At 39.7% G+C, this 16,416-nt stretch overlaps 1 protein-coding gene across 15 annotated transcripts in view; it reads right to left on the bottom strand.

Annotated features, from left to right (window-relative positions):
* LCOR (ligand dependent nuclear receptor corepressor) overlaps positions 1-16,295 on the bottom strand; it is a 130,142-nt gene extending 113,847 nt beyond the window's left edge. For 2 of the 15 annotated variants that reach the window (XM_046652292.1, XM_046652290.1), the window contains exons 1-2: positions 16,170-16,295; positions 15,100-15,173 (exon numbers count right to left, since the gene is read on the bottom strand). Coding sequence is in view for 6 of the 15 variants with exons in the window: in XM_046652283.1 (XP_046508239.1) it covers positions 15,100-15,173; positions 15,463-15,542 (154 nt within the window). In the remaining 9 variants the exon portion in view is untranslated. Of the gene's footprint in view, positions 1-14,724; positions 14,790-15,099; positions 15,174-15,462; positions 15,875-16,169 lie in introns of those variants that run through there. The other 13 variants (XM_046652295.1, XM_046652294.1, XM_046652286.1 and 10 more) reach the window with 12 other exon arrangements.
* Between the last annotated feature and the right edge of the window lie 121 nt (positions 16,296-16,416).

Here is a 16,416-nt window from a genome sequence, read left to right as displayed (position 1 = left end):
AGTTCCTGGGAGCAAATTATGAACAATATAAGGAACTCTGAGTTACAAAAACCTAAGTATTAATACCTAAAAATAAAGCATTCATAAAATCTTTTCCTCCTCAATGACATTCCACATCACCACCATCCCTAAAGCAGTAACAGTCCTAGATAGACATCACTACAAGCTGGCTAGACTGGTGACAAAGTCATAATGAAATGTCTTTCTTGCCATATCACCACTGTGAGGACATTCAGACAGCCTTGCCCTTAAATATGGCTATCACTGTTCATGGTTCATTTGTCTCTATCTTAAGCAAACTGTGTCACACACATAGTATGTCAATATAAACGTCCCTAGACTTCTGGAGAGAACACCAACATTTTATACTCATATAAAATCTAAACGCTCTTCCTTCTCCATTTGCTGCCCACCTTCAAATTTTACCCATTTGGTTCTGGAAAATTCCAGCCTGTTCCTATACCTTTGGCTGATATTTCAGAAACCTCAAAGTAATAACACACATTCTGGACAGGAAAAGATTACATTTTGAAGTGAAACAAGACAAAATAAAGAAATAATGTTTTGCTTGTCAAAGGTCACGTTTTACTTGTGTCTCCACACATGCACAGAAAACTAGTCCTTAGTACCTTTAATACAGTGGCTCTCAAAGGGGCAACTCCTCTCACCCAACATTCCTTAAAAATCACTGTGTTAAAAACCATTAAGGGAACCACAAATTGTGTCCAAAATATCTATCTCTCTTCCTCATATTTTGTTTTTCCTTAAATAACTTGAGTCACCATAAATAGAATACTGTTACTCAATTTCAGTCACTATTTTGTAAGATTTCAAAGTACTATTTTCCACCTTTCCACAAATATTTACTGAGCATCTATTGTGTGCCAGTCACTTTGTCAAATACTTAAAATACAAAGAAAAACACGTCATGTTCACTGGCTTCAAGGGTCTTGCAAACTAGAAGAGGCAGAATTGGAAAACGGGAAGGTGGTAAATAAAGCAGTATAATAATGATTGCACATTAGAAAAAGTGACCTGTATTTTGTGGTTAGAGGACTTGAGGAATTTGAGAGTATGGACTGGGCAAGATATACAGAGAGAGCTGAGACTGAAGAAGTAGGCTAGAATCAGCTATCTTGGAGGGTCTTTCATGATGGTTAAAGTAACCTTATTATATCTGCCTGTGGTTTTCAAACTCGAGTGTGTATAAGACTCACTTGAGATATTTGTTAAAAATACAGATTCCCATGTCCCACCAAAGAAGATTCAGATTCAGCAGATCTGGAGTAGGACCCCAAATTTTCAATTTTTATAAATATCTCAGTGGTTCTGTTTAGGTGGTCAATACTTTGAAACAACGCTTTAGGTAGGTATTTTTCTCAAGTTTTCCAAGAAGTCCTAGGGGTGAGACGTAGAATGCTGGGGGAAATGCACTTTCAACAGCCCCAAGTTTCACTGTTCTGTAGGTGACAAGATCATCATCTTGTGTTCTTGGTCAGATACTGCATTTTACCACAGTGGCTCTCTTTTAGTCCCTGTGCATTCCTGCTTAGAGAAGAATTCCCAGTGTCGAAGAGTCCAGGTGAGTCTGGACACCATAAATTTGTCGTAGCATCAATCCACACAGCTGTTTTTCTGTCTATAAAATCAATATAAAATCAAAATAATACTTAGTATGGTTATTATGAAAATTAAATTACATGTGATAATAGATGTAAAACACGTAGGGATAATGGCACACTGGAATTCAAGATTTCAACATTTCCAGGTAACAAAAAGTTACAGGGAGGGGATGGCACTGGGAATGGATGTTTGTCTATAATACATGTCAATAATATACTACTTAAACTCTTCCATTTACTTAAATCATGGTTGTCAATTGACCTGGTATCATAACCAACAATTATAACACTGTTTCTTGGTTTAAAATGTCTTGTGAAATAGAAATAACCAAAAAAATAAACTCTTTAACACCTAAATGGGCACTATATATACATATTAATATTGTACCTGGTACTTAACAAGGTGACTGAAGAATTCACCAAGCAAGAATGAAAGAACAGAATGCCCTGTAGTGGTGAATCTACTTTCTCAACTTACTAAATTCAGTAGATCCTCCCATGCTATACCCTTCTAAGTTCCTTTCTGGTACAGTATTATCCCAGTCAAATCATCCCTCCCCATTTGCATAAGGCCAGAGAATGTCTTTTACATTGTTTGGCTATAGCAAGCTATTCATTTTCTGTTCCCTTTACAGAGGTGTAACTTTTCTAGAACTTAAAAACAGTGTTAGTCAGGACTTCGGTTGCAAGTGATAAAAATCCAACCTAAATGGGCCTGAACAAAAAAGGACAGTTATTGGCTCAAATGGGCTTTTTAGATCTCCCTTCCGGTACAGGTGGATCCAAGTGCATAGTAATATTTCTCTCCCCATCCAGCACTCTGTTTATCTCACACACAGGCACACAGCTTCACTCACAGGCAAGCTCTCCCCAAAATGGTAACTACTTCCTGCAAATGGGCTACTAGCTTAGCTAGCCCAGAGAAAAAGATCTCTTTCCCAAGAACTCCATCAGTCAGTCTCAAAGCTGACCCCTGAACCACCCACTCATTGTGACCAACAACCAGGCATCAGTCACAGGAGTAAGTCAGCTTCATCCACACCATATGGAACTCAAGAATGCTAGGAAAAGTGGCTGCCTAAAGGGAAATCAAGGTGCTACTACCAAAAGATGAGGGCAAAGATTCTGAGACGGCAAAAACAGGATATGGAGTACAGAAGACATAATAAAACACACACATGCTTCTTACCAAAAATAAGGGAGAAAAAACTTAGGGAAAAACTAAAAATACAGTTTACATGATCACATTCATGTGAAAGCATATGTGCTCTGAAGCCAGACAGTCCTAGATTCAAACCACCAGTTCCATCACATTTGTGAATTATTTAATCATTACCACTCTCTGTTCCTTCAGAGTAATAAGAAAAAAAAAGGGGATATCACACTCTTTGCAGGTTGACTATACAGATTAAATGAGAAATGTAACTGCTAAGCACTTATTGTGTGCTTGACCAGTATCTACTGTCATGAATATTTACATGAAGAAATGAAAACTGATGTTTTCTAAGGTAGATTGCAAAGGGCCCCAATTCTTCATCCCTCCATACATCCAGGCCCTTTGCCACGTAACTTTATAACGCCCTCCCCACCATGACTCTGGGTTCAATCACACGATAAGATTTAACCAATGCGATAATAGCAAGAGTGAACAGACAAGCAGAGGCTTGAAAAAGTGCTTCCTTATTCTGCTTGCTTTGTGCACTTCTGCCATTCCATGAAAACAGGCCCAAGGTATCCTGCTGAGGGCTGAGAAAGGTGTAACAGAGCCTAGTAACTGCAGTCATCTCAGCTTAGGTCAACCTACGCAGCCAGCTCATCCTCAGACATGGAGCAAGCCCAGCTAAGATTAGCAGAGCTGCCTAGCCAACACACAGCTGGCTAAATGAGCAAACCCAGCCCAGATCAGCTGAACCCCAAACTTGTGAACAAAATAAATGCCTCTAGTTATGTTACTAAGGTATGTGATTGTTTGATATGCAGCATGAATGCAGCAATGAACAATTGAAACACCATCTTATAGTGGTAGGTCAATAAAAATATTTTTTATACTTTCTCTTATGATGTTAAAAGGCAACTTGACAATATAAACAAAATAAGTTTATTCTTATTACCATTACAAATTTACTATCCAAGCATACTTTTAAACTGTTAAAAATGGAAGCAGCAATGCTTAACTTCAAGAGAGGTTGCATCTCTCACATTTTTTTAAATTCATAAATACATAAAAGCCAGGGGCCAGCCCGGTGGCGCAGCGGTTAAGTGCGTACATTCCACTTCGGCAGCCCAGGGTCCGCCAGTTCGGATCCCGGGTATGGGCTTGGCACCACTTGGCACACCATGCTGTGGTAGGCGTCCCACATATAAAGTAGAGGAAGATGGGCATGGATGTTAGCTCAGGGCCAGTCTTCCTCAGCAAAAAGAGGAGGACTGGCAGCAGTTAGCTCAGGACCAATCTTCCTCAAAAAAAAAAAAAAAAAAATAGACAAAAGCCAGAAGAGACAAACTATTTGCATTGTATCAAAATAAAATTGTTTTATGGACTTAAGATAAACACTGATGAAAACAGAGCAAAAAAATTCACTAAAAATGAGAAAGATTTCATTGACTATATTTCATTACGGAACTCTGTCTAGTTAATTTCATTTTCTTAACTATGACCAATACTGTTTCTACTTCACAAGTCATTCTTATCTCCACGAACTTCTGAAGATGTTTGTTTCCCCAGACTAACATACATATATGCATTTACTTAAAAAATTAATTCAGTTTACTTATTAATTTGATATATTTTCAAACATATATCGACTTATTTTACATATACAAAAAGAGAAAAAGAAATACAGTCACATGTTGCTCTTAATGATGACGAACACATTCTGAGGAATATGTGGTTAGGCGATTTAGTCATTGTGTGAACATCACAGAGTGTACCTGCACAAATACAGATGGTATAGCCTACTACACATCTAGGCTATTTGGTTCTAATCTTAAGGGACCACCATGGTATATGTGGTCTCTATTGTTAATTGAAATGTCATTATGCAGCAAATGACAGTATAAAGAAAAGATGGAGATATACTGAATAGGGAGGAAAGATGAATGAAAAGCTGTATCAGGCAAGAGCAAGTTACTCATTCCTCAAAGAACATTCTTGGCAGAATACTAGGGTGCATTATTGGACCAAACAGAAGATGCTCTATTTTCTGCCATCTGAAAGCAACATCCTTTCAGCATTAAGTTTTAAAATGTGCTGCTTATTTCATAATCCAAATATAATGGCAAGAGTATCATTACTATCTTGCTTATACTTCTGCTCTTTCTTGAGTCAAAGAAACCAGACCTTACCAGCAGCATGATTTAACAACAAAGTCTTCCTGTTTCTTAATGAAGCCTGTTTACCTTTTTTTTCCACTTGTAACTGGATATAAATATTCATATTCCTCAAAACAGTTCATTTCATCTTGATTACTTGTTACAGAATATCTGACAAAATATGGATTGGCTGACTAAGGTACAGTATTATTAAAGGTAATTTTACCTAAACATCTTCATATAGTTTTAAGGAAATTTCTATCAAGTAATGTCTGAGGTAATACATAAACATTTATTAATCACTCCATAAGAACAAATCTTCCACTTTTTCCAAAACAAAGTTGAAGGCCTCAGGAAAAGGAAAAAAAGGCAAAAGTTTTCTGGGTCATCAACACATCTGGTCCCTTGTCATTGAGACAATGTCAGTTTATTTTTCACCAATGTAACTATATTAGAATATTAGAATACTCTTCTCCATTAATTTACATTTTTTGCTTTTAAAAGATCAAAATCTCTGGATAATTCAATCTTTTTAATAGTTTAACTGTCTTGACCAAAACAACTCATTCAGATTGGACTGTCACCTATGTGGCCACTTTTTTAAGAAAAATTAAGTCCCATACAGATTTACAGCCCTGATAACTCCTACCTAAAGCCTCTCACCTAATGTGGAAAGTTCTAGTTTCTCTTCTCTCTCTTTCCCCCATTTATGAATTTACCCTTGCCTTTCACCAATAAAATGTACTAATCTTTGATTTGGATATGTTATATAAAATTAAACAGAAGTTCTTTGCCTAAGGAAAAGGGAGCCAAAGGGAATGTTATCTTTTAGATAAGATTGTACATTGGTGCCCTTAAGCCATGGATCTTGAACCTGTTTTCAGTAGATATATGTGGATTTCTGACTCTCTGTATATGTCTATTTTAACATGACAAATCTATTTTAACACATACTCCTCAGCGAAAAGCTATACATAGTAAATATATACACAAACAAAAATTGGTTGTACAAGATTCACATGGAGAATAGCTTTATCATACCTGTTTTCCTTTTAAAAATTCAATACAGCAAAATTCCAGTACCTCTCAAAAAACTGATGGAAATTAATCATTATTTTATTATTTTTATCCTGATGTATTCTTTTTCCAGAACAGAAACCAGATCTAGACAGAGTATCTAACATAGTCCCATAAAAATATTATTGCTAAAGGTAATTTTGAGGTTTCCAATAGGCAAACAATAAGTAAAATTTTAGTACACTGACCACTGAACATAGGTGATATATAACTAAATCATTTTTAAAAGATGTATTAAACACTTACAGAAAAATGACCAGCTTAAAGGTTTTTTCAATAGCTATTCTCAAAGATTTATGGACTTCCTAATGCCCACCCATAATTAAAGTATCATTTTATTGTGATCAGATAAGCTAACCAATGCCCATTTATACAAGTTAAACTTTGTAAGCTTCCTTACCAGCTGACTGAGAAGTCACATAACCGAACACATGACGAGATAAATATTTATATTTTATCACTAATCATGCAATAAAAAGCTGCATTTTAACACAAGGACATAATCAAAAACATTTATATTCCTCTCATTTTTTATTCTTATTGAAAGCAAGGAACTTATTTATTTTGATGGGAATTTCTCCCTATTACCTTTGTCACAACATCTACTAATGAAGCATTTTTGTCTAAGACCAGTGACATCTGAATTACCAAAATAGTGTATCATTTAAAAAATTTGCCAAATCCCTCCTTCCCCTTCTCAGCAATTATACACTACCCAGCAACTTCCCTTTCCATCCCACATTTTAAAGTATTTATTGCCAACCACACCAAATCTAAGTCACAGTTACAAGGTTAGAACTAAGAAGGCATTTGGCTAAAATCCAAGAATCCTGAATCCTGGCCTCAATCTGCTTTACCTGTTCGCCCCTCCACCTCGGCTTGACATCTCTGGGAAGGATATGACTGGAACAAAAGGCCAGGCACCTATAGACTGTTACTATAAGGGCTTTTGTCACAAACTTCAAAGGGCCCTGTGAACTAGGCTGGTCCACACTGAAGGCTCACCAAGCTTAAGGCCAGGAATCAATATCACTTGGATATCCTTTGCTATCTTTCCTCTTCTAAGCCTATACTCAAATCTCAGCCAATGATGAAGAAAGGCCAGTCTAGCAACACACGCAGGAAAACCAAGCCAGTGGAACACTCAGCTCAGAAACCTATTTAGCTCTCAATACCACTGACAAAACTAAAAATTGAGAAGAAAAAAGAAAGACAAACAGGACCATAATGCAGAAGAGAAGGGGGCAAGGCATTCTAGGCCAGGAATTGAAAGAGTAATTATGTTACCATTTATGGTAAGATTATGAGTAGAGAAACCAGAATTCTTTAATGAAATATAAAGCAAGTAAGCAATTAGTAGTTGGAAACAAAGAAAGGGGGGGCATTTTGGTGGAATGAAATAGGAAATTTTAAAAGAAGGGCATACGCTTTAATGTTAAAGATTAAAGAGCACAGGGTTTTGAATTCCAATCCCATGTCTACCACTCTTTAGCTAAGCGACGAAGAATGAAATCCTTAATCTTTCCAAATCTGTTTCTCCACCTATAAAACAGATATTACATCAAAGGGCTTTTGTGGGGCACACAATAAATGCTCAGTATATGGTAGCTTTCAAGAAACATTAGTAAAACAAAACAAAAACAAAAACTTGTCTTCTCCATATTTAGATAATATCTTTATAAACCACTTGATGGGGACAATAAAAATATGTGAAAAACAAGAGAGAATCAAACTGAATATAACCATATCAATTTAATAAATTCAACAAGTCCTTCCTCTACAAACATTGTACACTTATTTCTGTAATTTGAATAAACCAATAATTCTAAAAGTACTAGTGGAGCACTTACTTATATTAAATCAGATGTGAATTCTGTAGTAAAATGAAATATATTTTTTTTCGGTAAATTCACATTTTCACATGTGAGATTTCCTTTTGCCAAGCAAGATACACCCTGTAGTTCCTCTTAAAATTAGTTTTTCTTCCCCTGTAAATTGTGAGTTTAGCAAAGGGAGAACACGCCTTCACCCTCTGGAAACCTCTAAAAAGTCAACTAGTAAGACAAACATATAATAATCATTTATTGATAATGATGATGATAAAATAAAACAATGCAGATTTTATGAAAAACAAGCTAATCATAAGACAGAATAAGACTAGCTAGTATTACCAATGAGAATGAATATGCTCTTCATACAAGTTTTCCCAATAATAGTAATTCTCATGGTAAGTAATATTGGTGTTCACATCTTCTAATCCCAAAAGTCTTCATATGTATCATCTTTAACAGAGGTAGAAAACTAGTACATAATTTCATATAGCAATTGAAGCAAGTTAAATAAGAGAATTCAGTTCTGTGTTTTACTTTTATCTGAGACGTTAGGTAAATATTACAAACATTAAAATACCATACAGCTATTTCTGTGGGTAAGAGGGAAGCATTTATACTAAGGGAAATCCCGATTGCTTTAACAAGAGTTATTACTCAATGTTTCCCAACTGACCAATCGTTTTTTAATAGTCATCTTTATCTTCCTACATTTCCAAATAAAGACAATAAAATGTTTGTGAAAGTTTCCTAAAAACTACAAAATGTGCTATGCAGATATAGGATGGTAACACCATTAACAGATTTTTCTGACACTTTCTGCTTTCTTTATGTTAAGTTTTAGAGTCTGTTTATTCCCCTAGGTCATTATACTTACCAAAATCTTGTGACACAACTTTGTTTCTAAATGATCTCCTTCAAACTTTGTAAAACAACTGGGATGGACTAACTTTAAATGATTTAGAAGTTACAAGAAATGCTCCTTTACTTCAAATGGTAAAATACAGTTATAGTTTTCAATACTAATTGAAAGATACAACTGAGTAGAAGTTCTCTTTTCTCTTTAGTATGAAATGTCTGAAACATACTCATTTCTAGTTTCCCAATACCAAAATCTGAAATGTAAGTCTAAATAAATCACTAGTTTCATCCATATTTTTTTCTTTTAGCATTCCTTTTGACTCATTCTGCTCTTACAATTCAAAAATACACATTACCCAAAACTAGACTATAAAAACTTCATTATAATAACGTCACTCAACAAAAAGTGGTTTTACACATGTAACTTCCTTGGATTGCATAACAATAAATACAGAAAACTGATTAAGAGATACATCAAAAGAATCCATAATTCTCTTTAACAAAGACAGATAAAAGTGGAACAAAGGAAATGAAAACAAGACAAAAATCACTAGAAGGTGACAACCATTACCATATAGCTTCCTAACTTGTCCCTCACAAACAATCCATTAAGTAAAGGATTCTCAGGCTAATTCTGCCACCTACCTCGTAAGATTTTCAATTTCATCTTTATTATACTTGATGCATCGCGACAGACCAAATCTAATCAATTCAAAAATCAGAGTAACTAATGACAAAATTCAAAACAGTCTTTTGAAAACAGTGTATCTGGGGCCGGCCCAGTGGCGCAGCGGTTCAGTGCGCATATTCCGCTTCTCAGCGGGCCGGGGTTCGCCGGTTCAGATCCCGGTGCAGACGTGGCATGGCTTGGCAAGCCATGCTGTGGTAGGCATCCCACATAGAAAGTAGAGGAAGATGGGCACGGATGTTAGCTCAGGGCCAGTCTTCCTCAGCAAAAAGAGGAGGACTGGCAGCAGTTAGCTCAGGGCTAATCTTCCTCAAAAAAATAAATAAATAAAACAGTGTATTTAGTTTAGCACCAGAAAATAAAATCATATAACTTGCCATAAATATAACCTGTCAGATATCTGGGTTTTATAAAATACAAACCAAAATGTAATCTTAAATTTCAAACATACTGCCATTGAATAGATTTCTCTCACTATTCAAACTTAAAAAAAAAGAACAGATTTAGACAAAATGTCTACCTACAGTAAAAGCATCCCGCTCTACCCAAAACTTTACTTACTCAGGCATAGAACAGATTCGAATAATGTGGTTTACCACATTATGTGTACTTGATGTATGAACCCTCAACTATAGAGAGGCAGGAACTTAGAAGATTTGGATAGCAAAGTATATCTGTGTTGTCACACAACTCTATCAAATAACTATTTTAATAATTCATAGAAAAAGATGTTTAAGGAAGCCTTTCCTGAGTAATTCTAGTTCACTCCCATCACTCCATTACTATATCCATTTTTCCCTTCACAAGGTACATTGCAGCTTATCTTGCGATTTCTAATTATTCCCAAATTAAGGGTACGATAAGAAAAAAAGTTTGTGGGGCTGGCCCCGTGGCTGAGTGGTTAAGTTCTCACGCTCCGCTGCAGGCGGCCCAGTGTTTCGTTGGTTCGAATCCTGGGCGCGGACATGGCACTGCTCATCAAACCACGCTGAGGCAGCGTCCCACATGCCACAACTAGAAGGACCCACAACTAAGAATATACAACTATGTACCGGGGGGCTTTGGGGAGAAAACGGAAAAAAATAAAATCTTTACAAAAAAGAAAAAAAAAAGAAAAAAGTTTGCAAGTCACATACTGATATGGGTCTAGTATCCAAAACATACTCTTACAACTCAATAATAAAAAGACATCTCAATTTAAAAATGGGCTAGGGATCTGAATAGACAGTTCTCAAAGGAAGATATAAAAATGGCCAAGAAGCACATGAAAAGATGTTCAACATCATTGATCATTAGGGAAATTCAAATCTAAACCACAATGAGATACCACTTCATACCTACCCCCAGGATAGCTACAATCAAAAACACAGGCAATAACAAGTGTTGGCAAGGCTGTGGAGAAACTGGAATCCTCATACACTGTAGGTGGGAATGTAAAATACTGCAGCCACTTTGGAAAACACTTTAGTAGTTCCTCAAAAAGTTAAAACATAGTTACCATATGACCCAGCAATTCCACTCTTAGGTACATACCCAAGAGAAGTGAAAACAAATGTCCACCAAAATAATACTGACAATGCAGCATTATTAATAATAAGCAAAAAGTAGAAACAACCTAAATGTCCACCAACAGATGAATAAACAAAATGTAGTAAGGTCCCTACAATACAATTTCTTCAACCATAAAAAGCAATAAAGTGCTGACACATGATACAACATGGATGAATCCTGAAACCATGCTAAAAAGCCAGACACAAAAGGCCACACACTGTATGATTATATTTATATAAAATGTCCAGAATAGGCAAATCCACAAAAACAGAAAGTAGATTAGTAGTTGCTAACGGCTGGGTCAAAGGAGGAATGGGAAATGACTGCTAATAAGTATAGGGTTTCTTTCGTGGGTAATGAAAGTGTTCTGGAATCAGTGATGTTTGCACAATCTGTGAATAAACTAAAAACCACTGAATTGTACACTTTAAAAGGGTAGATTTTATGGTACGTAAATTCTCTCAATAAAAAAAATTCAGGGTATGGACCACTGTATTTGGGATACTTCCTGCATACAAGGGACAGTCAATAAAATGAGCTAATAGTTCACACTAGAATTATCCCAAAAGCAATGCACAAGCGTATGGAATAGTAAAAAGATTTTTTAACTATTTGCAAATAGAGCAGAAAATAATTTGGAGGTTAGTGATGGTAAGTTTTTAACTTGAAACTACACAAGATAACAGCTTTGTTTATTCACATTTACCCAATATGCAGATTCCATACAATAGGGGAGTACACATAAAGGAAATAATCAATAGAGAAGTTCAGAGGCACAACCAAACAAATCAAGCCCTTGTGCTGAGCTTTCAGAGCCAGTGTGTAAACCAGGAAAGAAAACCAATCTCATTACTTTATATATACCTTTATTTGCCATAGAAAATACTTCTTGACTGTTTCCAAATACCAAATCCAACCTCTAAGGATGAAAATTTGCCAATAATAAAGAGTATTCAAAGAATATACCACTGATTTTAGGCAATTCCAAAAATAGGTTTTGTGTAACAGAATAAGATATAGCCTCCAAATGACCTTACTTAGAAGAGACACTTGTGGATGACAATATTGTCCCTGTCAAGATGATTTAAAAAACAATCTTGTGTCATTATTGTAGAGTTCCACAATGGAATCCTTAAATAAAGAAATATTCCTCCCCTGAGCTAAGGAGAGAAATGTATTTCAAACCCCAAGCTGTCTACGAAAGAAGAATATCCTATAACCTACCTTTGTAAACCTATCATCTATACGCCCCCTACATGAATCATGGACTGCAGTTTAAACAGACAACTCATTCTTGTCGTCTTCCAGTTTGGTGCATTTGTTTCTCATGACAGGAATGCCTTTTCCATATTCACCAAAATGAAGCCTTACTTCATCACCTGAAGAGATGTCTTTCACTTCTACACACCCAAAGCACTTGCTTGAACCATCATATGGCACATTTTGCCCTGTACTTATAACTGAATATATTATATTTTCTCTAAGAACTAAAAGTTCCTGAAGATTAGAGCAGCTTCCCCAATATCTCCGTTTGCCCAAATTGCCTGGTACAAGGTAGATGTTTAATAAATATTTAAATGAAGTAAGTACATACCTAACTGCCTTTCCTTTGTTCCTAAAAACAGCACTAATACAAATAGCTAAGTGATCAGGCACCAGGTACTCAGAAGTGGCAAATCCCCATGGACACTGAATACCTCATTCTCACTCTGGAAGAAATTCCAGGCCATCCTGTGTAGCCCCATAAGGCTATACAAGAAAAAAAAATGACATTATTCAGATGCTTCCTAGAATTGCTCCACCTATAAATACATTTGAAGGAATTAGGGCCATTTGAAACAACTCTGTAAGTCAAAAAGACTCACCATGCTATCCTTTTTTGGTCAAGCTAGAGCTAAGCTGAAATCACTACAACTTTCTCTACAACGGGAAGAGCTGAGAATACAGCAAAGATTAGGAGCAGCGGAGCAATAGGTTACATCACACCAATAGCAGAGAGAACCTCGATCTTCCTGAAATCTGAACTGATCATCCTAATCCCAGACGACACCTCAATAATCACCTGGTTACCAAATATCCATCTTGATCATAATCACTGTCTGAACAGGCTACTAACTCCAATTCAACTAAAACCTAATAATGGAAACACCAACAACTCCACTGCCACAATCCTGACACTCCCCCTCCAAATCCATCCCTGCAAAAAAGTAGAAGGGAGAATTAGATTTTGGAAATGAGTGAGAATTCATTTTTAATCCAAAGACTGCTATAAATTAAATATCATTTAGAAACCAAATGATCCTAAAGTATTAAGATAATCAGTCAAGAGAATCAAGCGGAAGGCTAACTGTTCAGAAACAATCCCATTAAAATAAAACAGGAATTACTACATCTGCTAGTGACAAACAACATAGTTGCCTTGTGGATTGAAAATAAGGATAATTGCCAGCTCTTTTAAATATAGAAAGTTAACACTACAATTGACTTAGAACTCGCCTCTTAAACAACAAAATAACATATAATAAAAGAGAAAATACGAGACCCAACTGATTTTAGTTTGGAGACTATCAACTATACATTACTGCTCAGATGAAAATACCGCTCTGCACTCTGGACTCTGGGTATCTCTTGAACTTTACTACCTCGAAAGTGGAAATTTGGAGTTAAAAGTATGCTTTAAGAACACTGATCATCAGATTAAAATCCTCTTTCATAAATGAATCTAAAATTTGATATTCAATTCAGAGTTTTACAAAAGGATTTCATTAGTCATAAAAAAAAAACTTTGTCAAGCAGCAGTAACTAACCACGAACACCAGCAACGACTGATAAAAAGGGGGCCTGAGGCAGAAGGCAAGGATTCAAAGCAAACAGAATTAGAATAAGATAAACAACTCATTAAAACCATCTAAACTAAAGCCGTAATAACTTAAATCTACAAGGTTATAGTCAATTTTAAATCTTTTAAAAACCCCTACTGAAAAAAACCAATCACTAAAAAAGTGAAACAAATGTAAGAACTCAAAATTCTTCAAAGTAATTGCAGGATTTTCTGTTAACTCCCAATTCCGAAAACTCATTAATTTCATGCTTGTCAAAACCCCCTATACGGCTTTTATAAGCTCTTATATGAGGGTTACAAATAATAATTTTAAAAATGCTTAAGCTGATGTAACATTTTAGCAAATGTATGGTAGGTTTGAAAGAATAAAACAAGCAGAGACAGAGTAAAGGATAACTGATAACCTGGAGGGCAGAGCTGGGCTTGGACTGGCAGGAGGGAAATTTTAAAATATATCCCCAAGATAAATTACACCAAAAAACTGACTCATGCCTTTATTATTTACACAAGCATATGTTTTAAAACGTACTTTTAACCTTTGGACAACCAAAGTAATAGCAGATACCTTAAAGCATTATTGCCTATATTAATTTTGATGCTACAATCTAAATCCTTAACAAAATTCACAAACATTTTCCTAATGAAAGACTGCAGAAACGGCAAGGTTTATCTTTTCTGAGTAAACGTTACCTTATTTTTCACTTGTTTAAAGTTTCAGTTTTGCTTTTTAACCTATTATAGAACACATCCCTTGTGGGACATTGTAAAGGGCATACCCTCCTGTCAAGCCAGAAAGCTCAAACACAAAGACACGGAGCTAACCAAGTGCTGTAATTCTTCCAAACTGAGCCTCTCCACACCCCCTCCACCCTTCCCCCCAACAGATATGTCTATTAAATCAGTGTCTGTTCTCCCCCTCGCACAACAAAGAGAACTTCTCACCGCATGAAATTGCCGCTGAATGGACACCAGAAAGCAGGATTTGCATAATTCCTTCCAACGAAACCCTGTCGGGAAGGCGGGGAAGAGGGGCCCAAGCGAAAGGACAGAATCTCCTAGATTCTGCTGGGGAAGACCAGGTTCCCAAGAACATTCCCCAGGGGGGTGCGGGTGCAGGGGAAGGGGCTGGAATTCCGGGCCTCCCCGAGGACTGGGCGTGGGGGGCGGAGGACGACGAGAGCGCATTTCCCCACACCGCAGCAGCAGCACCGAAGCAGACGGGGAAATAACAATGCTGGCGGACGCGAGAGTCAGACACAAGGATGGACCGGGGCTGGGGGCGGCGGGCGGAGCGGAGACACCACACGGGCCACTTACTTTTTGGAGGGGGGTTAAATATATGAGTTAAGCCCTTATGGTCCCGCCGGCCGCCGCACAGAGGGAAACGGGACCTTGGGAGAGAAAAACAGACAAAACACACAGTATGAGAGGCGCAGCTCGGCCGTCCGGCCCCTCCCGGGGCGCCCCCGTCCACACTCCCTCCTGCCCGCGGGGAAAATGCCACCCGAGGCGGCCAGAGGTCCGGGAGGCGGGGGGCGGACGAGGCTCTCGGTGAGGCGGCGGCTCCGGCAAATCCCCCGGGAGGGGACAAGAGCGACCCCGCTCCGGTTCTCGGTCGGACCCGGTCCCACCCCCCCTTCCTCCCCGCCGCGCACACACCGAACACAAATACACACACACCGACCCGAGCGTCGAGGATTAACTCCCCGGCCGCCGCCGCCGCCCGCAGAGGAAGTGCTGCCGCTGCCCCCCGCGGCCATGACACCCCACTTGGCTCAGTCAGGCGGACCCGGGGCCTGTGACAGCTCCGGCTCCCTCCGCCCCCATCTCCACCTCACGCCTCGCACACGCCCGAGCGCCGGGCGCCCGCCCGCCCGCCCGCCGCCCGGAGCGCGTGCACGCGGGGACGGGGGCGCGCCGCCGCCGCGCGTGGGGGAGGGGAGGCGCGGCGAAAGCTGAGGAGAGGGGCCGAGCCGCGGCCCAGCACGCCCCTTGCCCCCGGTCCTCGCGCGGGGCCCTGCGGGGCCGGCGGCAGTGCCCTCAGCCAAGTGGCAGCGCCACGGGGCGAGTCTCCACAATAAGCCGGCAGCCCGGGGCCGCCGCACGGGGAGGGAGCGGGGGAGGGGAGGGGAGGGGCACGCGCGCCCGCCCGAGAGCCCGCCCCGGGGAGGGCGCGCGGAGGGGAGGGGCCGGCGCGCGCGCGGGGGAGAGCCCGCCCGGAGGTCGCGCGCGCCCGCACTCCGGGGGGTGGGGGAGGGGGGCGCCCGAGCCAAAAGAGGGCGGGCGGGCCGGAGGAGCAATTGCCTCTGCCCCGGCTCCCTCCCGCGTCCGGGGCGGTCGGCGGCGGGGCGGCCCAAGGGCCGGAGGCAGCCGGGGGAGGGTCTCACCTACACAGTGAATGAGCTTGTGGCGCCACGAGTCCAGTTCTTGCCGAAAGCCGCGTCTCTCAACGGAGCATTGCTGCCGCCTACACACCCTCGCCATCTTCTGCCGCCCGCCCGGCCCTGCCTCCGCCGCGGCCCCGCGCACGCCCAGCCGCGTCGCCCGGGGCCGCGCACGCACCCGCGGCCTGGGCGTCGCGCCTCCTGCCGGGGGCGGCGCGGGGGCAGGGCCGGCCTCACCTCCCGGTGGCCC

This window comes from Equus quagga, chromosome 2 (assembly GCF_021613505.1).
Source record: "Equus quagga isolate Etosha38 chromosome 2, UCLA_HA_Equagga_1.0, whole genome shotgun sequence".
NCBI classification, from domain to species: domain Eukaryota; kingdom Metazoa; phylum Chordata; class Mammalia; order Perissodactyla; family Equidae; genus Equus; species Equus quagga.
The sequence above is the reverse complement of the archived record's forward strand: the minus strand, read 5'-3'. Positions and strand labels throughout refer to the sequence as shown.